Genomic DNA, 22,978 nt, shown 5'->3' with positions numbered 1-22,978 from the left:
CTAGGGGGTTTAATTTGGGCAATATTGCGATTCAAGGCAATGAGTCACAGCAAACGTGGGGAAGCAGTTTTGTTTTTGTACGTTTTCCGGTAGCAGATAATTGACCCCTGTAAAATGCGATATTAATGGCAATGTAATGCATGCCCGATCCGGGTTTGGAGACAAAGTTGTCTCTCTTCGAGAACGTCATTTCAATTGTATAGCTTTTTGCCGCCGGGTTTGAATGATCGTAGGTTGTAGTAGTTTACTGTAATTTCTGGGGTTCAATGGACTAATGGCGATTATTTTTGCTCACTGAGCAGACGATCATAAGTTCTTTACTTTTTTGAGTACAGAAATAGGATCATCTTATTTGCTTATCATTAGTGAATCCATATCTAATTTACCTTTTCACTAGCTCATTGATCTTGAAAGTTCCAATTCAACACATTGTACAGTCAGGAATCCTTATTGCCGGTATCCCTTATTGCCGGATCCTTATTGCCGGGCTACCCGCGAATAAGGATACCCACAGCTTATGGGATTTTCACTAATGGGGGCTGTAGTGGATTATCTCATTTGTTTCAATACATAAAGCTATGCTGTCTTCGACAAAGTTGCTGTACGGGGTTAGACCAACAAGCCTGTGCCATTGAATTCAGGTTAAATTGGGAACTACGCCGCTAGAGGCGCTTCACCCTTATGTTACTTATGACGGGTGCTATAATATATGGATCATATTTCCAACATAGAATATCTCGTGATCCTGGCCATATAGAAAGTTACTGTCTTGAGCAAAGTTGTTCAGGTGACCAAGTCCTTTCGGATGGTGGCCATATTAGTTCAGGACTCTCTCACTACGCGGCGCTAGTGTGCATGTGCAATTCCTATATAAACTGTATCTCGAGAGCCCGGCCATATAGAAAGTTGCTGTTTTGAGCAAAGTTGTGTAGGTGATCAAGTCCTTTCGGATGATGGTCATATTAGTTCAGAACACGCTCACTACGCGGCACTAGTGTGCCAGTGAATTTCCTGTATAAGCTGTATCTCGAGAACCTGGCCATATAGAAGGTTACTGTCTTCAGCAAAGTTGTTCAGGTGACTAAGTCCTTTCGGATGATGGTCATATTATTTCAGAACTCTCACACTACGCGGCGCTAGTGTGCACATAAACTTCCTTAATATGTTATGTCTCGAAAGCTTGTCCATATAAGATGTTGCTGTGCAATGTGAGAACAGGAACCGGAAAAGGGATGACGTGTAGAGGCCGGAAATCGATGTCAGATGCCATTTTGGAATCCAAGATGGCGGCCATTGGTTCAAGAAAAACTGTCAAATATCCTATAATACGGGTATTTTCGGAAAGGGAACGACGTGTAGAGGCCGGAAATCGATGCCAGAAGTCATTTTGGAATCCAAGATGGCGACCATCGGGTCAAGAAAAACTGTCAAATACCCTACAATATGGGTATTTCCGGATAGGGAACGACGTGTAAAGGCCGAAAATCGATGTCAGACGCCATTTTGGAATCCAAGATGGATGCCATCGGGTCAAGAAAAACTGTCAAATACCCAACAACATGGGTAGTTTCGGATAGGAGATGACGTGTAGAGACCGGAAATCGATGTCAGATGCCATTTTGTAATCCAAGATGGCGACCATAGGTTCAAGAACAACTGTCAAATACCCTACAATATGGATATTTTTGGAAGGAGACGACGTGTAGAGGCCGGAAATCGATGCCAGACGACATTTTGTTATCCAAGATGGTGGCCATCGGGTCAAGAAAAACTGTCAAATACCCTACAATGTGGGAATTTCTGAAAAGGGACGACGTGCCGCCATATTGGATTCCAGACGCTATTTTGGAATCCAATATGGTGGCAACATGTTTTCCATGGTCACCATAGCCGGTCAAACTCCAGACGAAACTAGAACCGCACTACCGTTCATACTGGTGACAACGCTCTGATGAGACAACGAAACCTTACCCCCAAGCTCCTTCCCTGATCCAATCCTTCGACAATGTACCTCTCTAACCTCGAGTAAGCCGCGAGTATTCGGCCCAACTCCTACTAGACTTAGAATTAAGTGAATGTTGTTACAAACAAAGAACAATGAACTATCGGCTCCGTAAAGCTAACGCGATTGAGCCTTCCAAATAAACGAACTAGTTAAAAAAAAAAAACATGTTTTCCATAAATAAGGCTTACCAAGAATATTGCGTATAATTTATTGTGTATAGCGTATCACTGAGCAAGATCGCAACGTGAACGGAGTGCAAAAATGCAAGATTTGCTAAAGGAAGTCGAGATGACTAGAATGCATAAAACAGCGCACATAAACATAAGCGCTGGTTGGTTCTTTGTTATCGAAAGAGAAAATAAAATGTGGAATAAATCTGTAGTTAACGATAGAAAAAACAATACAAATCATAGCTTTTTATTGTTTTGAGGAATTTTCCACGTTATGTTGAGATCTTGCTCAATGATACGCTATACACAATAAATTATACGCAATATGCTTAATAGGCCTTATTTATGGAAAACATGTTGCCGCCATATTGGATTCCAAAATAGCGTCTGGAATGTATATCTGACCTTTACACGTCGTCCCTTTTCGGAAATACCCATATTGTAGGGTATTTGACAGTTTTTATTGAACCGATGGCCACCATCTTGAATTTCAAAATGGCATCTGGCATCTATTTTTGGCCTCTACACGTCGTTTCCTTTCCGGAAATACTCATATTGTAGAGTATTTGACAATTTTTCTTGACCCGATGGCCGCCATCTTTGATTCCAAAACGGCATCTGACATCTATTTCCGGTCTCTACATGTCATCTCCTATCCTAAAATACCCATGTTGTAGGGTATTTGATAGTTTTTCTTGAACCGACGGCATCCATCCTGGATTCCAAAATGGCGTCTGGCATCGATTTCTGGCCTCTACACGTCGTTACCTTTCCGGAAATACCCGTATTATAGAGTATTTGACAGTTTTTATTGACCCGATGGCCGCCATCTTTGATTCCAAAATGACTTCTGGCAACGATTTCTGGCCTCTACACGTCGTCCCCTTTCCAAAAATATCCATATTGTAGGGTATTTGACAGTTTTCCTTGACCCGATGGCCGCCATATTGGATTCCAAAATGGCATCTGACATCGATTTCCGGCCTCTACACGTCATCCCTTTTCCGGTTCCTGTTCTCACATTGCACAGCAACATCTTACATGGACAAGCTTTGGAGACATAACATATTAAGGAAGTTCATGTGCACACTAGTGCCGCGTAGTGTGAGAGTTCTGAAATATTATGACCATCATCCGAAAGGACTTAGTCACCTGAACAACTTTGCTGAAGACAGTAACCTTCTATATGGCCAGGTTCTCGAGATACAGCTTATACAGGAAATTCACTGGCACACTAGCGCCGCGTAGTGAGAGAGTTCTGAACTAATATGACCATCATCCGAAAGGACTTGATCACCTGCACAACTTTGCTGAAAACAGCAACTTTCTATATGGCCAGGCGCTCGAGATACAGTTTATATAGGAATTGCACATGCACACTAGCTCTGCGTAGTGAGAGAGTTCTGAACTAATATGGCCACCATCCGAAAGGACTTGGTCATCCGAACATTTTTGCTGAAGACAGTAACTTTCTATATCGCCAGGATCACGAGATATTCTATGTTGGAAATATGATCCATATATTATAGCACCCGTCATAAGTAACATAAAAGTGAAACGCCTCTAGCGACGTAAGTCCCAATTTAACCTGAATCCAATGGCACAGGCTTGTTGGTCTAACCCCGTACAGCAACTTTGTCCAAGACAGTATAGCTTTATGTATTGAAACAAATAAGATATTCCACTACAGCCCCTATTAGTGCAAATCCCATAAGCTGTGGGTATCCTTATTCGCGGTTCCTTATTCACGCCCCCGTTACCCCGGCAATAAGGATTCCTGACTGTAGTTTCATTTATACCTGTGATCTTGACTTTTTTACTTAGGGGATGAGTACTTAAGGGGGTTAGATTTTCATAAGTTTTTTAGTGGGAATGACACTGCTGAATACGGGTACACGACGTTAGGCATACGGTCGTTAGGCATACGGACTTTAGGCATACGGACTTTAGGCATACGGACGTTATGCATAATGTACGATAGGCATAATGGACGTTGGGCATAAAGGACGTTAGGCATAATCTACCCGATGAATTCCAGAAGGATGATAATGGGAATCGTCTATTGATTGCTGACATCGGTGACAATAATGAAAGCACAATATGATATCAGACTTCTGTCGCGACAATTGAAATCAAAATGAGTTTTCATTATGATAGGAACTGCAAACTTTAATATCGATTTGCTTTCATTTTGTTAACCGACTTTGCTCGGGTATCGCTACTTATCTTGGATCTAAGTAAATATGTAGCTACGTCACTTATGATATGATAAATAATGGATTCCAAACTGTGGTTATTAAATAAACTATGTTTGTTGAACTTGTATCATTTTTTATTCAACGCTTAGCCTAATTTAAGCATGGTTTACCTTGCTCGAAACAGGTTTCTAGAGTTGCACAGCAGCAAGGTATTTTATGCCTAACGTCCATTATGCCTACCGTATATTATGCCTAAGGACTTTATGCCTAACGTCCGTATGCCTAACTTATTTATGCCTAATGGGGTACACTCGATGAAGACTTCACATTGTAGTCGAAATACGTATCTGTCATACCATACCAAAATTGATTCAGTCGAATTAAATGGAAGATAACCTTTTTTGCAGTTTTATTTAAACATTCCATTAACAATCCAATTTCATTACTTCACCCATTCATTCGTATTTTCGTGCAAATTTATCTGGATCTGGTCCACTGGAGAGTATGAACAAATCTATGACAAAAAACGGTCGAATGATAAAAGGTCAAATGATAAAAGATCAAATGATAGAAGGTTGAATGATAAAAGGTCGAATGCCCATGGAGAAAACAATTTAAGCCATCGGTATTTTAACACAAATTTAAACCTAGAGATTAACCAGCTTAAGGCTGAAAATATCTTTAACAAAGAAAAAAACATTACTACTAAATAGACTAAATCTGGCGTCGTAACCTTATACTTGCGAATTTGTTAATAGAAGTGTTGATATAAATTTTCACCAATATTTCGTACTCAACATACATGATCAGTAACCAATGAGTCGATGGAAATGGTTTCTGTGCATATTGGCTATCAGATGGCATTACTGTTGTTTGTAGTGAAATGTGTTGGAAATTACGCATGCAATGCTTTGCGTTGGTTGTAATAAAGGACAGTGCAGTCAACAATCGTAGTATTCTCTTTCACATACTACAAAATAATGTTCCTATGTTGTGGAGTACATATCTGGTACTTTTATATTTGCATTTCCATTAATATCTGAAGTCCTTTGTTTGCATACTCGGCACTAAAAATATGTTCTAAGCCCCGCCCTAACAGGATTTCCCACCGTTTGTGTATCGTTTGTGTCAATTGCATACTCGGAGACCGAAGGGACTTCGGATGTTAATGTAAGTGCCTAAATTAGGGTACCAACAACTTTTTCAGTGACTGGTACTTAATTCTGAAGTCTGTGAGAGGGAAATCACAAATCGCATGCCATAAAAATACATGACATGTTCAAAGATTGAGCGCATGAGCGAGAGAATTTTGGGAGAGCTAAAGTAGCTTCCCAACTAACAATTTTAGCTGCAGATTAGCTTATACAGCCAAAAATTGGCTTATACAGCTAATTTTTGCCTATATAAGCTAGTCTGCAGCTAAAATTGTTTGTTGGGTTACTCTCTTGGTGGTAAGGTTGAAAGTGTATGGGAATGACCTGTTTTATTGATTTTGCAGTTAACTAGCAATTACGTTTTAAAGTAAAAGTTCCTAAAAAGGTAGATATTTGCTATCTTTACTCATTTAGCTACGTGAATTCTTGATTATTGCTTGTCATTATTGGAAATAATTGATCGCTTCTCTCACACTGAATTGCAACGATGCCTACCAAGGAAACAGCGCCATCTCTGGGAAAAATCTATATGGAAATCGCTTGATGAAGTTTGGTTTGAGGCCTGTACTCGAAAAAAAAAAGCACCAGACAAAAGTGTTCGCCAAAAATTTATTTTAAGTCGGATTTTCTTGAAACTTCCAGGGAATTAACTAATACATATGGACTATGTTTCGGCATAATTACTTTATTCAATTTCCTTTCCATCGCTGAAGGCCCGCACCTTTCCCTTAAGACCCCTCATTACATTTTGTGCAATGGTGGAGCCGACCTTTTTGATCACTTTCATCCATTCTTTCTTCAACTCCAGCTCGTTCTTAAACACCTTCATTATGGCCCAAAATCTTTCCACCGGACGAAACTCTGGTAAATTTGGGGGGTTGGCGGTTTTTGGTACAAAAACAACGTTATTGTCTCTGTACCAATCCAACGTCGATCGCGCGTAATGGCATGATGCCAGGTCCGGCCAAAATAATGTCTTGCTTCCGTGGGACCGCAGTAAGGGCAACAGACGCTTCTGGAGGCACTCGGTGCGGTAAATTTCACTGTTGATGGTACCCATTGTGATGTACGGTTTACTCAGTTTACCGCATTGACATATGGCCTGCCAGAGCAAGTATTTTTTGGCGAATTTGTCCACTTTCTTCTTCCTTATGTCTTCCGGATCATCATCATAACATCAAACCGTGATTTGGCAACGTAGAACTCCAGCCCCGGTATTTGCTTTGCGTCTACCTTGATGTAGGTTTCGTCATCCACAACCACACACATCGGTTTCGTTAACCACTCTCGATACAGCTTCCTTGCGCTGGATTTGGCCGCCGTGTTTTGTTGATCACGCCGGTTCGGTGCCTTCCGGACCTTGAATACACGAAGCCCAGCTCGTTTCATGGTTTGCTGAATGAACCAGGCGGAACACTTTGCCTTCAGAGCCGCGTCGCGAATCGAAAGGTTCGGATTACGCTTGAAATAAGCCAACACCTTCCGGGCCTTCACAGGGTCAGCTGTCTTCGATTTTCTTCCACTTCCAGCCCGCCGCTCGGTCGCCTGGGACTCCTTAAACGATTTTACCACCCGAGACACAGTTGTATGGGTGATTCCCAGTTGTCTTCCGATCCATCTCATGGTCACAGTCGGATTTTCCATGACGGCTCGCAAAATTCTCCGGCGATTTTCTTCTTGTTTCGATGACATCTCAATAACCACTGAACCGATTGATATGAAATTTTGCACTTGTAAACAATTCACTCCAAACTAGTTATATCCAGATTTTCATCAATGTTTACCCACGGATAAAAAAGTTACACACGGAGAAAAACGGTGCATTTTCTTTCGAGTACAAGCTTTATTGCATCCCTCAATTTATTGCTCACTTATTTTAATCTATCTTGAGCAGTTGGTGGTCATCAGTGAAGATTATTTCCACATTTGGGAAAACCGACTTCCTTAAAAGCAAAAGCTTCAAGAACTGCAAGAAACGGATTACCAATATATTATTACGAAATGCTCCGATGGATTCCTCACCTGGTTCCTCCATCTTATCCCAATCCCAAAGAATTGCAATTCTAGACTCTCTCCTATATACTTAAAAAAAATGGTGAAAACGCCTTTAATGCTGATTTTTTGTATGTAGGCCTGCTTTTCGAAAATCATTGGTCTTTGATGTCTTCACAGCAAACAATTAATTTTGATATCACAACAAAATTGATGCACTTCAATCGTGTCAAAAATATAGTGTAATTTACTGGCCAAAAAGGACAAAATTATCATTATTACTGTGCATGAATTGACATTACGCTGCTTTTACTGCATTTGTTTATTTTTGTGGCCATAAAAATTACATGAGATTTTCGACATGTTTCAAGTGCATCCTCTTGGATGTAATATTAAAATTTATTTTTTGCTGTGTTGGGCAGCGTTCTCAATATTATGAAATGCACAACTTTTTCGAAGACCGTAGAGCTGTAGGCTCTAGAGATGTTGTGTTCTAATGTTCTTCTGTACTGTAACTTCTTCTTCCTCCTCACATTTCAAACTTATTGCTTATAGCATATAAGCTTATTGCGTAAATGATGAGCTGATTTGATGTTCGTTATAACACGAAGGAGTTTGGGATTGAACTCACGGTATTCTGCTCAGTAAGCAAAAACGTTTGTCACTATGTAAACGAGCTCCTTTTATTACAACAATCGATGATCGATTTGTTGTTATTCCAATGTTTTCACATTAACAAATAAAGCGATTAACGAATCTGGAATGTGCAGGGGCTTGAGATAGAAACTCATGACGTTCTACTCAGTAAGCAAAAATGGTCGCTCCAAGGCCACCAAGCCCCTCATATCACGAACGCGTTGTTATTTCAACCATTCAAAACTGACGTTGATGACGATGTTAAGTTTCACAACGCACACGATAATCAAGCGATGTTACTGTAAGTCTCCCTAATATGATAGGATCTGGGATTTATTCGAACTTAAACTCGACGGCGGTGCCCTTTACACAAGAATAAGCCTCTACGACCGATGATTTTTTGAACCTGGAGACAAAAAAGGTACGAAAAAGCGCGTATGCTTACATGTGATTCTACTTTTACGCGACGTTCGTTGTTTCGATTTGATCCTTACGTAAGACGGGAACGACATCCATTAAAATTTTACATTTTATTTTATTTTCGGTCTACCGTGCCCCTTACTTTACAAAGTAAACTATGACTGACGCACATCTTTTAAGCTGTCTCGACTGAACTCTATTGCATTTTAAAACGACTGTTTTCTCCTTCATATTACACCGGACCGCCCCGATTATGCGTCAAACCAGTGATGCAAAATATCATGACACTCACTCGACACTCGTCATCGCATCAACCGACTATCGCTGACAGAACGTTTTGTCACGCAGTGAGAGGTAGAGCCATGGCAAATAACAATCACCAGTAATGGTCGCTGCTCACAGGCAAAACCTAACACTCGCTGCTGATGATGTAAAGCACAACGAAAACAGTGAAGACTTCTGCAGTATGATGATGAGAAAAAGCGAAACGGCAGAAGAAAATGAAAACAACGCCTACGCATTCCAAGCTCGCCTCGGCACACGCGACTGTGTGAGTTACAAACAAAGCTGGCAAAATTAAACGGAAGCTGTTGGGCTCACTCACCAACTCACTTACCAACTCACTGACATAAGCAAGCAAAGCAGCAACTGCTTCAAAACGATCACAGATGAATGTCGTGATTGTCGAGAATGACCAGATCGGTGATGGATCACCACCGAAGATGACACGAAAGTCCATCACCTTGCCGTAACCCCCTTCGAGATTCAAAGGGACTCGAGAGTGTCCCCGATACTCGAACAGCGCACATCACTCGATCCATTGTCGCCTTGACCAATCGCGTCAGTTTATCCGGAAATCCGTACTCGTGCATAATCTGCCATAGCTGATCTCGATCGATTGTGTCGTATGCGGATTTGAAATCGATGAACAAATGAAGTGTGGGCACGCTGTATTTGCGGCATTTTTGTAGAACCTGCCGAATCTCGAAAATTTGATCCGTGGTAGCGCGGGCACCAATGAATCCTGCCTGATATTACCCAACGAACTCTCTTGCAAATGGTGACAGGCGGCGGCATAGAATTTAGAAGAGTACCTTGTAGGCGATGCTCAGCAGTGTGATTGAGCGGTAGTTGCAGCAATCCAACTTGTCGCCCTTTTAGTAGATTGGGCACAGGCATGGCGAATCATTTACGTTCATTTTGTGCATTCATTTACATTTATTTGCCTTTAACTTTTTCCATCAACAGAATTCCGTTAAATGATTTAAGAAATTTTTGTAGGTTTTTATATTAACTACAACTTTTGTCGATAATTCAAATCTGTACGTCTTATGCATGACGAACTAGAGCGGGCAGAACTTGTTACTATTTTTCAGTGAATGTAATTAACATTCACTGAAAAACATAGGTAAGTTCTGTTCGCTCCGGTTCATCATGCACAAGATATACAGATTTGAGCCGTCCAGAAAAGTTGTAGCTAATATCAAAACCTACAAAAGCTTCATACATCATTTCATGGAGTTCTGTTGATGAAAAAAGTTAGAGGCAAATGAATGTTAATGAATGCACAAAATGAATGTAAATGATTTGCCATGCCTGATTGGGCATACGACACCTTCCATCCACTCCTCCAGTAATATCTCCTCCTCCCAAATCTTGGCAATTACCCAGATGCGTCGCTCTAGCCAGTGCTTCACCATCGTGTTTTAATAGCTCACTTGGTAGTTGATCTACACCAGTTGCTTTGTTGTTCTTCAGCCGACCGATCTCCTCTTCAACTTCTTGAAGATCAGGGGCCGGTAGCCTGTCGTCTTCTGCGCGTGCTCCAAGGTCTGTTGGCGTGCCACTTTCGTTTTCTGCTACTTCACCGTTGAGTTGCTCGTCATAGTACTGCTTCCACCTCTCAATCACCTCACACTTGTTCGTGAGAAGGTTACCGTCCAAGTCCTTGCACATATCGGCTTGCGGCACGTAGCCTTTGCGAGAACTATTTACCTTCTCATAGAACTTCTGTGGGTCGTATACGCGGTACAGATTTTCCATCGCCTCGTGATCTCGGTCTTCTTGCTGACGCTTCTTTCTTCGGAAAACCGAGTTTTGTCTGTTCCACGCTTGTCTGTATCGCTCCACATTCAATCTCGTGCGGTGTTGCACCATTCTCGCCCGTGCCGCATTCTTCTCCTCTACTAACAGTTTGCATTCGCCGTCAAACCAGTCATTTCTACGGTCCGGGATTGCAGTACCTAGTGCCGCTGCAGCAGTACTACCTATGGCGGAACGGATATCCCTCCAGCCATCTTCAAGAGAAGCTGCGACAAGCTGCTCTTCCGTGGGTAGTGCAACTTCCAGCTGCTGCGTGTAGTCCTGGGCAACTCCGGCGTCCCGTAATTGCTCAATGTTGGTTCGCGGCGTTCGACTTCGACGGGTGTTATGCACTCTAGCATCCTCAGTAATTGTTTTTAAAAAATGAAATTTGAAAAACATTCATTGTTTTAAAAGATATTTAGAATATAGGGTAGAGCGCTACTTCGTCGTAATCGCCTATTCCCGTTCTATTGATCAGAAAACATCAATAATATCAATCATTTCACCGTGCACAAATTAACAATAGGTTTGTTCCGATGCGTTAGTTCATTAGCTACAACATAAATCCTGTTAGAGTGCATTGTATGAATATTTACGGTCATTGTTCTCAAAACAAAAGAAGTGCTCCTGGCGAATCCCCTTTTTCTCCGTTTATCCATAGGACGAAGAAAATCTAATGGCGTTTCAATGCGTTAGGACGGAATTGAAATTCGTAGAACGAATTTAGAATCAAGAAGCAGTATTAGATTTTAAGCAATATCTCAACAATTTGTGACTCTTTATCAAATCCAACGGTACGTATGGAAAGGTGAATAAATTTAGAAGTCATATTTGATACAAATACTCCATTTTTTGTTTAAACTCGTTCAGAACAGAGAGGTAAAGCGCGGGGTGTGCTTAGTAGGACGGAAATTAGATCAAAAACCCTACTCTAAAAAACTATCAATGTTACCCCGTTTAACAGTATTTGTATTAAGCAAACCATTTTTAGCTTTTTTTGTTCTTGCTTCTGTGGAATTAGGAAACGTTGTGTTCTGATTATATCAGTGTAAATTAGCTTCCAGGGTATGTAAATTAAAATAATACTGTTTTACTCGTAATTTTTACCCCCCCCCCCCCCACAGCTCCACCATATAGCGCACTACTGTTATAAATTCTATATACTCTTTGCAAATCAAATTTAAACTTGCCTATGTATACGTGGAAAATGAGGATCCGGTGTTATTTTTTTTTCGAAACCTTGAACCAAAATTTCTCTCCATAACCAGCCAACTTCATTAATCAACTAAGCGGTCATTGATTCGTACAGTAACCCCATTTCACAACGAGCACAAAGTCCATCAGCCAACTTTCCTCGAGGACTTGTCACCTTCATGCTTACACGGCTAATTGCGGAGGACCCTCCTCATTGCTTTGCATTGCCATCAATTGCCTCCTGCTGGTATTAAACACATTGAATATTGAGTCTTCTTCGGTATCCGGTGCGTGTGCAGTGCACAGTACATACGTACATATAATGACCTCAAAATACCGGTCGTTGGAACTACAATCATTCTCCGCCCACCATCGCCACAACTCTTCCTCCAATAACATGAAACGTCACGCATTCACGGATGGCAAACTCTCACTCGACAACGATTCTGGATAAATATAAAAACACAACCAAAATGAAATCGGAACGAAACTCGCTGTGGATCGTCGCTCCCTCTAAGAAAGAGTAAAAACTAACGTTTAAAGTGATCGAACAAATTGATTCGTGATGGGTTTACCACAAACAAAACTGAAAAGCTGTAAACAAGATGAATTAAGTGCTTTCAAGTGCTTTTAGTCTTCATTAGCCAAGTGCTGATCGAGTTGAGTATGTTTTCTGAAGACCGGGAAAAAAATCATATTAGCGTGCTTTAGGCTGCTGGACTCATCATCAAAATGTGTCTTTTTGAGTGATGATCAACGGCTGCCAAAAAATAGGAAATTTCCTTCAATTATTTAGCTGCTCAATGACCTCAGTTCGTTCAAACACCCGAAAAATTGAATACTCCAACCATAATGGACCTTAATGAAACGTTGTCATAATCTTCTTTCCGAAACGGCATTGATGAATTTTTGGATTCTCCACTTTCGCAAAAACAACTTTCTCTTCTCTGACGATAATAAAAGAGAGAAAAAGATGTTAAGAAATTAATATTCAGGTCCCACGAAACATCCACACATGCTGGGGGATAAAAGGCGTATTCCGTGGTCAAGCCTTGGGTGATGCAAGGTCAAATCTCATATTTTATAGCTTTACCTCTTTTTTTATGTTTTCTAATTCTTTCCTTTTCATTTCGTTTATTTTGCAGATTTCGAACCAACGTCCCCCATCGAGGAAGTCACCTCTGCGTTGCACGACAAAACGCTCAAGTTTATGCTGACTCACGATGTCAACGTTCGCATGCCGGAGATCATGTTCGATGGAGCCATTTTCCGCATCGAACCGCGTGCCATCGAGGGCAACGGAATGCTGGCCAAGTTGGAGTTCGTTCCACGGACGACCATCGAGGCACGTGGTGCTTCGGAGCCGAGGATCCTGTTCAAGAAGATTAGTAAGTGTGCCTAATGCAGATTGCGCTGGTGTGTGCTGTAACACGAAGATTTCTTCCTTTAGCGGAAATGCCTGTGTCATCGGCAAACAAAGATTTATGGGAACCCTGAGGCAAATCAGGAAGGTCCGAAGTGTAAATGTTATACAATATAGACCCAAGAATGCTACCCTTAGGTACTCCTACTCTAACAGGTAGTCTATCAGATTTTGAATTTTGATAATTTACCTGCAGAGTTCTGTCAGTTTAATAATTTTGAACTAATTTCATAATATAGAGTGGAAAAATAACCTTTTTTTTCAATTTAGCAATCAAACCTTCATGCCAAACACTGTCGAATGCTTTTTCTATGTCTAGAAGAGCAACTTCAGTTGAGCAACCTTCAGATTTGTTTGAACGAATTAAATTGGTAGCTCTTAAGAGTTGATGGGTAGTAAAATGCCCCTGGCGATATCCAAACTGCTCATCTGCAAAAATTGAGTTGGTATTGATGTGAAGCATTATTCTATTTAAAATTATCTTTTCAAAAAGTCTATTATAATTGAAGAAAGCAAACTTATTGGACGGTAGCTAATAGCTTCAGTGGGAATTTTATCCGGCTTCGAAATTGGAACAACTTTTGCATTGTTCCATTTATCAGGAAAGTATGCCAAATGGAAACATCTGTTAAATAATTTTACCAAGAAAGACAAGGTACTCTCTGGGAGTTTTTTGATGAGGATATAGAAAATTCCATCATCACCAGGAGCTTTCAAATTATGAATCTTTTTAGTTATAGATCATACTTAGTGCAAATCAGTCCCCCAGGAATCATCAAAGATATTTCCCGACAGAAAATATTCAGATAATCCCGAGCAGAAGAGAGAATCATCTCAATAGGACTAGTACGACCCAAACTGAAATTATAGGAATTCTCGAATTGCTTAGCAAGTTTCTCAGCTCTTTCAGAATTTGTGATCAAAATTCAAAACTAGTTTACAGAATACCCCTTTGATGGTGTGTTTTGTTTGAATTGAAAAAAGTAAAAACCTACCTAACTACGAGCATAACTTAACTTAACGTGCTTGATCATGTATGATCTGATGATTTGATCTTAGACAGGTGTCTCTGAACCTTTCCAGGATGAGTACTTACCGTTCTTCTAATGTCTGAATTCGAGCCAGGAGGTGGATCTCAGAATTTCTAGTCCACGGGGAACTGTTTAGGACCATCCTAAGGATCTTGTTCTGGATCTTTTGGAGTTTAAGGTGTTGGCATTTCGTGCAACTCTCCCAGATTAGCATCCCATATTCTATTACGGGAAGGATGAATTTTTTGTAGACATCAAGCTCATTTTCCAGGGATAGAGAAGGCCTCCTGTTGATGAGTGGATACAGTGATCTTATCAAGATGTTACACTTGGTTTTGGTTTTGTCAACGTGATCCCTGAAAATCAGCTTTCTGTCTAGTGTTAAGCCGAGGTAGACTATCTCTTTCGACCATTCCACCACTGTGTCGTTCAAGGAGATCTTATTATTCTCCGACGGAACAAATCTGGGAGATTTAGAGTGTGGAAAGATGATGACCTGGGTCTTTGTCGCGTTGATACGGATCTTCCAGCTGTTGAAATATTCAGACAGGACGTCCAGGCCTCTCTGAAGTTTGGCAGTCAGAGCTCCGATGACCCTACCCTTGTAGACGATGGATGTGTCATCTGCGAACAGAGACAACGATCCACCATCAGGAAGAGCCGGCATTTCGGAGGTGAACAGGTTGAATAGAATGGGGCCAAGGATGCTTCCTTGTGGAACCCCGTCACCGATGTTGAAAGCATCCGATGTGATGCCATTCAAATAGACTCGGAACGTCCTGTTCGATAGGTAGTTGTTAATTATCTTCACTAGGAAGATTGGAAGACCTTAGTGTTGCAATTTGAACACCAAGCCATCATGCCAGACATTGTCGAACGCTTTTTCAACGTCCAACAATGCCATGGCAGATGTTTTCGAAACAGACTTGTTCCGTCTGAGAATGTTTGTTACTCGAGTCAGCTGGTGGACGGTCGAACGACCTTTCCGAAAACCAAACTGTTCCTCGACTAACAAGTTATTTTCTTCGGCACATGTTAGGAGCCGGTGATATACTGCTCTTTCAAACAGTTTTGATAACCCTGAGCGAAGGCTGATTGGTCGATAACTTGAAGGAGAAGACGGAAACTTCCCAGGTTTCGGGATGGGTATGACTTTAGCTGACTTCCAGCACGAGGGGAAGTAGCCAAGTCTGAGGCATAGATTAAAAATCAGTGCCAGATGGTTGTAGAATCTGGAACTCAAGTGTTTGAGTTCCAGATTCAGGATGTTGTCAAAACCTGGGGCCTTCGTCAGTTCGTCAGCCGTCATCTCGGATTCCTCGGAAAAAATATTGGGAATCTGATGGAGGTTGGTTGCGTTTTCAGCAACTTCAGCTTCGTGAGGGCTGACGATGTTTTGTCCGAGATTATGAGAGCTAACGAAGTGGTGACCTATCGCGGCAGCCTTCTCTTCAGGAGCTATCAGATGAACCACTGGGTCGCCGGGACGGTTCAGCGGGGTCAGTGGTGGAATGGGTCTTGGCTCATTTTTAAGAATTTTGATTAGTTTTCAAAAGGTCTTTGCACAATCTGGGAGAGAGCGGATTCTGTTAGCGAAGTCCTGATTTCTGAGGTCAACCATCCTGGCTTAGATGGTTTTTGTTAGGCGATTACAGAGCGTTGGTACTGTCTTCGGATGGTGTTACGGAGTCTTATAAAGTCTTTGGTAGATCTGTCAAGGTTCAGAGTATTGCTCACCTGTCTGGATACTGGCACGTGTTGTTCCTTGGCCCGGGATATCACCTCATCGATGGAATGCAGACACCGGTCAACGTCTTCGGGTGTCTCCGGAAGGACACCGTAGTCGAAAGTGGAGTCGACACAGTGCTGGAACTGATCCCAGCTGACGCGATGGTAGTTGCGTTGGGAAGTTTGGAATCGGTTGACGGATGAGCCCACATCGGCCACCACCGGATAGTGGTCAGAACTCAGCTCCTGGTGGATCACAGGTTGTGAGATGTTGTCTCCCATGTTACTGACGAAGATGACGATGAACGCCAGACCGGCTCAAGCGGGTGGGAGAGTCCGGCACTATTATAGTGTAGTGAGTCTCTTGCAGGTCATCGTTTAGGATTGTGCCGTTTTGGTTGTGTCGACTGTTGCCCCAAGCCTGGTGTTTGGCGTTCAGGTCGCCAGCGATAATGTACTTCTCACGGCGTCGAGTTAGTTTGATGATGTCTCTCCGCAGGTCTGCTGCCGACCCGTTCTTGATGGTGACTTGTTTGGGACAGTAGGCCGCAATGATGGTGATAGGGCCGACAGAAGTGGAGACTTCCACACCCACCGCTTCGATGATCTTCAGCTGGAAACTCGGTAGCAGTCGACAGCCAATATTTGTCCTTAATGCGATAGCCACTCCTCCTCCGCAGGAGCTGGTCCGGTCTAGCCTTACAAGCTGAAAGTCGGGGAGGTGAACATTTATCTCCGGCTTCAGGTGTGTTTCGGTGATGACAGCGATGTCTATGCTATATTCATTGAGGAAATCAACGAACTCAATGATTTTGCTCTCGAGCGAGCAAGCGTTCCAGTTGGCTATTTTGATGGCTTCACGGTCCATACTTTTGCAAGAGGGTCATAACTGCACGAAGCTGTTCAGGTAGTGTCTTGATGGTGCGCAAGATTATGATCACCTCATTTACGAGGATCACTAGTTCGTCGCTTGTGAGTGGAGAATTTTCTGACTTACGTGACACGTGCTGTGTGGGCATACGATATTCCCGGAGCAATAGAGACATGGTTCGGCTGGGCCGCAGCATCAGTGAAGCGATGCTGAACTGAACGGTGGATGGAACCCGCTTGATCTGATGTTGGATTCGGGGGTGCCGGTTTAGTGGAAGTGGTGCTAGGTTCGGAACCATACGACGAGCCGGAAGTACAGGAAATGTGTCCTTGTTGACAATAGGAGCACGATTATTGCGGTGGCGACCAGGTTGGTTCCTCGTGGAAGCCTGTTGTCGGATCTGGATGAAGGCCGCTCGCTTGGGACATCTCTCATCGCTGCCCAGATGGTTGGAATCACAGTTCATCTACTTAGGTTCAGCTTCTTCTTCCTTCTTGCAGGTGGTAGTATTGTGAGCCCCAGCACATTTGCCACAACGAGCCTTCATGTGACAATTCTTCGTACCAGGCCCAAATGCCAGACAATTAGTGCACTGTGTCCCCATTGAATCACGATGTTGAACAGCGCGTGAATCTGCCCCAAAGCAGCCACACTGGTGGCGTCCTTATCGAAGTAAACCAGGTACAACGGGTCCCGGAATGCACTGGTTTCATCACGTCTCGCAATGGGAAAAATGTTGATTGGTTGCAGATGAAGGCGCTCCAATTCCGCTTTAATCTCCGCAACAGGGAGATTTGGAAGACCACGGATCACCATTTTCAGTAGTTTGCTTCCAGGGACGTCGTGAGTGTAAAACTCAAACCGGTTCAGCTGAAGAAAAGTGCCAACAGCGTTGTAGTCCGCCAGCGTCGAGCACAAGATTTTGATCCCCGTGCTGCACAGCTTGAACAGTGGATGGATTTGATTTTTAGGCAGCTCATTCCTGAGCAATGCGAGCTCCTTCGTCGAGATGAACAGTGGGGGCACTCTTTCCCGTTTCTCAACTGGATCTATATCTGCTTCTTCGGAGAGTACCGAGAACGGATTACTCGGAATCAACCTTTCCGTGTGGTTGCTGGCACCAGCTTGCTTGCGAGGCCTTTTTGGGGCATCTTGATCGAATGCGGTTGCATCCACACTTTGGAGACCAATCACCGTTTGTTTTTTCAACGGGTGAGTGAAGGCATTCAATTGTTGCTCCACCCGGACTGTACAGCTTGATGGTCAAGCAGAGAATTTTTAACCACCATTCGATCCTACGTTAAAACTTTTTATATTTACTCAGCTGGTTGTATGACGCATACAGAGAGTGAGTGATCGCGTGTTAGGGTGGCTCTAGCAACATAAATACAACTCATAAATTATACGATTGGTGCGATCATATGCCGGCCGCCTTGAATCCTACTGGATTTCAATACTAACTCCTAATTAATACCTAATCTAAACTTAGCTAAGGAATTCAAATTATTCTACTACTCCACTTGTTTTCTTCTTCTTGCTGATGATGCTGTTCATCGATGGCTGCTTTCTCGACGTTGTGGGACGGACGCCTGTTTCGATATACCGTGTGCCATGAGATATCCTTTCATAACGGCCGCTTATTTGGTTCTTCCTGTTGTTCTTTGGGTCGTCGGCTTGATCGGTACGGATTGCATGTCAGTGTGTTGGTAGTGTGCTTTCGGGGTTCAATCGATTCATTGGACATCAATTAGGAGGACATCTTCCTGTAAAACTTGAATTTGTGACTCAAAAATTAACTTGCCTGGAGCTGAGGCTTTCGTGGCCTCCGCGAACACTCCTAGCGGCAATGCAAATGCAAAATGATCCGTTGGCTGCAGTGACAGTCGTAGAGTTCGTCAAATTCCGTTTTGGACGCTGCAGGTTACTGGACCACGAAATGCTGTCGGGATTGACCTCGACGAAACGGGAATGGTCAATTTAATTCAAGTAAGCAGATGGAATTAGAGACAAACTTTCAACACAATGCTACTCCATTGATTGCTTGGCTTGGGACTTCACAGGACTTCTTGACACATCTACCTTCACCAACGCATGCTTGTACCTCAGAAATGGAATTCAAGTGCTTGGACTCAAGCTCAAAAATTCGGTCCGCGTGGTTGAACGTCCCGGGGTAGATCGGTGGCTATGAGGTATGAACCTTCTATTAACTTTTTGAAGTACTGATATAATATTAAACTTAACTGGTTCGCGGAGGCCACACGGACCTCTGCGGGTGCTTTAGAACCACCGATGGAGAAGCACTAGTGCTTCTCGTTGGTAGATGTTGCGTTATCCCGAATTGGAAGCACGCAAATCTTCGATATTGCTCTTCGGAAGACCCCATTGCTTGTGCGCACTATCCGGATGTTGTCGCCAGAACCTCGGAATACTTCGGAGACTCGACCAAGATTCCACTTCAGTGGCTTAACCGCTCATCCATCAGCAAGACTATAGATCCTACTGTGATATTTTCACGTTGCCTTGTCCATTTCGTGCGATTATGCAGGTCCGAGAGATACGGAGTCTTCCATTTTCTCCAAGCCAAGCATCTGGACGTAGTTCTGCAATCTTTGCCAGACAGAGAGCCGATTAGCAGAAAGATGCTCAAAGGTTCGGTTCAGCGATTGCTGTCAGTGGTTGTTGCATTAGAAAATGACTTCAAAGTCTCCAGGATCGTTACTAACTGGAGTGAGGGGTCTGGAGTTCAAAACCGCTTCGATCTGTGCGAGTACTGTCTGCATCTCGTCGTAGAGTAGAGTGCTTGTTCCGATGGCTTTCTTGAAGGAGTTCTTGAAGCATTTTACGGCAGCTTCCCATGGACTCCTGCTCGAGCTCTAACAACACACTATCGAATATTTTCGGTGTGCAATGGGAGATGAAAAAGTGTTCTTACCGATTTTGAGAGAACGATATTTTCATTAGATGAAAATATTGTCGATTTTCGGCTCTTCAAAAAGCAGCTTGCATTATACGTCGCTTATATCGCATGTTGGGATGAAGTCCTTGGGGAGTTGGTTCCTTCGTGGACTGTATAATTTAGGTGGTGCTTCACTTCCTCCAACACGATGGTTTCAGAACCGATCACTAGTAATTATTTTATTCTCGAGGAGCTTGGGAGTAAGCCCACGATCTTCTACTCAGTAAGCAAAAGCGCAGCCGCCAAGCTAGCCGAGCTTCTTCTTCTTCTTCTTCTTCGCATTTCAAGCTTAATGCATATCGCATATTAGATTATTGCGTGCTCTCAATTTAGTGTTCTAGATGCACTTCCACAGTTATTAATTGAGAACTTTCGATGCCTGTACCATTTTTGCATTGTTATAATTGTGTGGCAAGTCTAATCTAATGCCCAGGGAAGTCGAGAAATTTTCCAACTCGAAAAATTCTTAGACCGGACCGGGAATTGAACCCAGCCACCTCCAGCATGGTCTTGCTTTGTAGCTGCGCCTTTACCGACTGAGCTAAGGGAAACTAGCCGAGCTCCTAAATTTAAATTCCAATAATTTTTTTTCCTTGATTTATGTTCCGTCGATCTTGTTTTCCGTGCTGAGCACCAATGCTACCGACGCCAGGGAGGCAGCTACCGCACCTGGACCCTACCTATTGACCCATCAACTCATGAACCGGGGACCAACGGCTTTACTTCCCTTCCGAAGGAAGGCGTGATCAGAGATGTTATGCCTCAGAACATCCCGGCGGCGCAGACTGGGACTGAACCAAGGCCTGCTGAGTCTCACCCAAATGATCCAATTTACCCCAGCCATGTGTGATAAAATAAACACATTTGAAACAGTTATTATCCACTAGCTATATTTAAACATAAAACCACTACATATATTAACATTAAATGATATATATCACAAGTAACAAAGAACACGTTAATTCTGCACAGAAGCCTATCCATCTTCCTTGGAGGTCTAACCGGCACTGATAATCCAATTAATTGCCTTAATCGTCGCTGTCTTTGGATGCTGGGATGGCTGAGAGCGAGAGAACCTCCCATCGCTCCTGTTGCCGATCGATGGTGATCGATGATCGGTGATCCTCTCCTGTCCTGTGATGTGTGAGTGCACCTCCGTTGCTCCATGCATGGGTATGTCCGAAGAACGATGCCCAAAAATCACCTCGTAATCATCCCATATGGTACAATGGGGTGAAATATTCTTCGGTCGTGTTTCTTCAATGTGAGCTGGGCTACTCTCCAACATTGCAGCTGAGCAAGAATTTCGATCTCTGGATTTTATGAACAGTTGAATATTTTCAGAATAAAACTTGATCATTCCGAATTCTTGAATAAAATATACAGGTAATTTGTTTGTAGACGCCGACAGAGGTTCTAAAATGCTGTGAAGCTGTTCAACTTTATTCGACAAAGAAAGCTAGTAGTCTCTTACTCGCATTGATTTTGTCCAATTAAGCTAATATTGTGACGCACTGGTAACTACCATGACAGGCTTGGTACATCATCACCTAGCTTTTAAAAACTTTAATTTAAAATTCAGCGAATTACATGTATCTTTGCTAAAAGTGACCCTCATACTAAACTGTTTACACATTTTCTTCTTCCTTCCAGAAAAATTCTTCCAAAGCAAACTGCTACTGGCCTTCCTGGGCATCATCCTAATCATCAAAATCATCAAGATCAAGGTCATGTGGTTGCTCCCGCTGCTGGTCGGCGTCGGCACGGCCAAGAAGCTGATCCTCAAGTTCATGTTGTTCCTCTTCCCGGCGCTGTCACACATCTTCAAGCTTTGCTCGTACTACCACGCGTCCTACCACAAGCCAAACTTCCACCACCATCAGCATCACATCAGTCATCTGCACTCGGTAAGTAAATTTACAATTGGGATTAAACCCCCACAGTCAGTGAAGCAGGGGCACGGGGGATAGACAAAACCGCTCGCATGTGAGATTTGAGCTAATTGTGTCAGTTTTGCTACCCAAAAAAACTGACCCACTTGGGCGACCTTTTTCCCAGCCTAAAAAATGAGGTACCAAATGGGAGAAAGCCCTCCGGGGAATTCACTGCGAGTGTAAATATCGGTCATCGCAGATTAAGCCAGCTTACAAATTATCACCAAACCAGGCAGGGGGAAGTTTCTCAGCCGACCTGATCCATAAATTATGAATGTAGCCACAAAGCAGATCAGTGTCGAAAAATTACCCCTGGCAATTATTGCGTTATGGCTCATTTGACGGACGCACATCCCCACAAACAACCCAAGTCATCGTTGTTAATTCTCATAGCAACAACTCAATTTGCTAATTGATCAATCCAATTTTCCCGTTCTTCTTCACAGTTCTACCCCCATGAACACAAGGAGCTTCCGGAGTTGATCTACACCAAGCCCCCTCGTGGTCACCCATCGGAGTACCTTCACGGAGCGCCAGTGCCACCGCATGCCCACTTCCAGCCGGAGCTCCACTACGAAACCTCCGGACCCGGTCTTGGATCAGAGTGAGTATCGTCGTTAGAGCAGGGCGGACACAGTCATGGACGCGGACCTTTGCATATACACGTTAGAAGGTGTAGACAAACAGAAGCTTTAGGCCAACTGAGACAGGGCCTCCGGCTCTACAAAGCGTAGGCTTTCAACGGCAGGGAAATTTTGCTTTTTTTTGCACGTTCGTCACACCGGATAGTTGAATGCTCTGTTGGTGAATGTTGTTTTTGTTGTTCCTTTTACTGTTGCTCTTTCGTTTGTTATGTTTTATGTTCGTTTTCGTTGTTATGTTGTGTTTTTAGACGCGGTTACAGTTGAATGCAGCATGAAGTTTGAGAATGATAGGTGAAACGAAGCGAGGGAATAGTGTGCCTTTTGCGTACGATTTGATACAGATTGGCTTTTTGGTCAGGGTTCGATGCAAGGTTGCTTGTGGGGAAGAGAGAGTATTATGCAAGATAGGGTTGTGCAATGTGTGACGGAGGACTGACGAAATCAGGAACGCTTAAATGGTTTAATCGATAATGATCAGTAAGACTTCCTTGGAACTTCGATCGCGTTTCATAATTGTTTCAGTAAGTCCTTAACTAG

At 42.9% G+C, this 22,978-nt stretch overlaps 1 protein-coding gene across 2 annotated transcripts in view; it reads left to right on the top strand.

The window, feature by feature from the left end:
- Osi17 (DUF1676 domain-containing protein Osi17) overlaps positions 1-22,978 on the top strand; it is a 136,110-nt gene that overhangs the window by 64,615 nt on the left and 48,517 nt on the right. For both annotated transcript variants that reach the window (XM_065220999.1, XM_065220994.1), the window contains exons 3-5: positions 13,000-13,242; positions 21,517-21,770; positions 22,244-22,401. In XM_065220999.1, the coding sequence (XP_065077071.1) occupies positions 13,000-13,242; positions 21,517-21,770; positions 22,244-22,401 (655 nt within the window). The remainder of the gene's footprint in view (positions 1-12,999; positions 13,243-21,516; positions 21,771-22,243; positions 22,402-22,978) is intronic.

The sequence above is a fragment of the Ochlerotatus camptorhynchus genome, unplaced genomic scaffold (genome assembly GCF_037179485.1).
Source record: "Ochlerotatus camptorhynchus isolate MF236.1 unplaced genomic scaffold, CSIRO-AGI_Acam_v1.1 ptg000011l, whole genome shotgun sequence".
In the NCBI taxonomy this organism is placed as follows: domain Eukaryota; kingdom Metazoa; phylum Arthropoda; class Insecta; order Diptera; family Culicidae; genus Ochlerotatus; species Ochlerotatus camptorhynchus.
The sequence above is the reverse complement of the archived record's forward strand: the minus strand, read 5'-3'. Positions and strand labels throughout refer to the sequence as shown.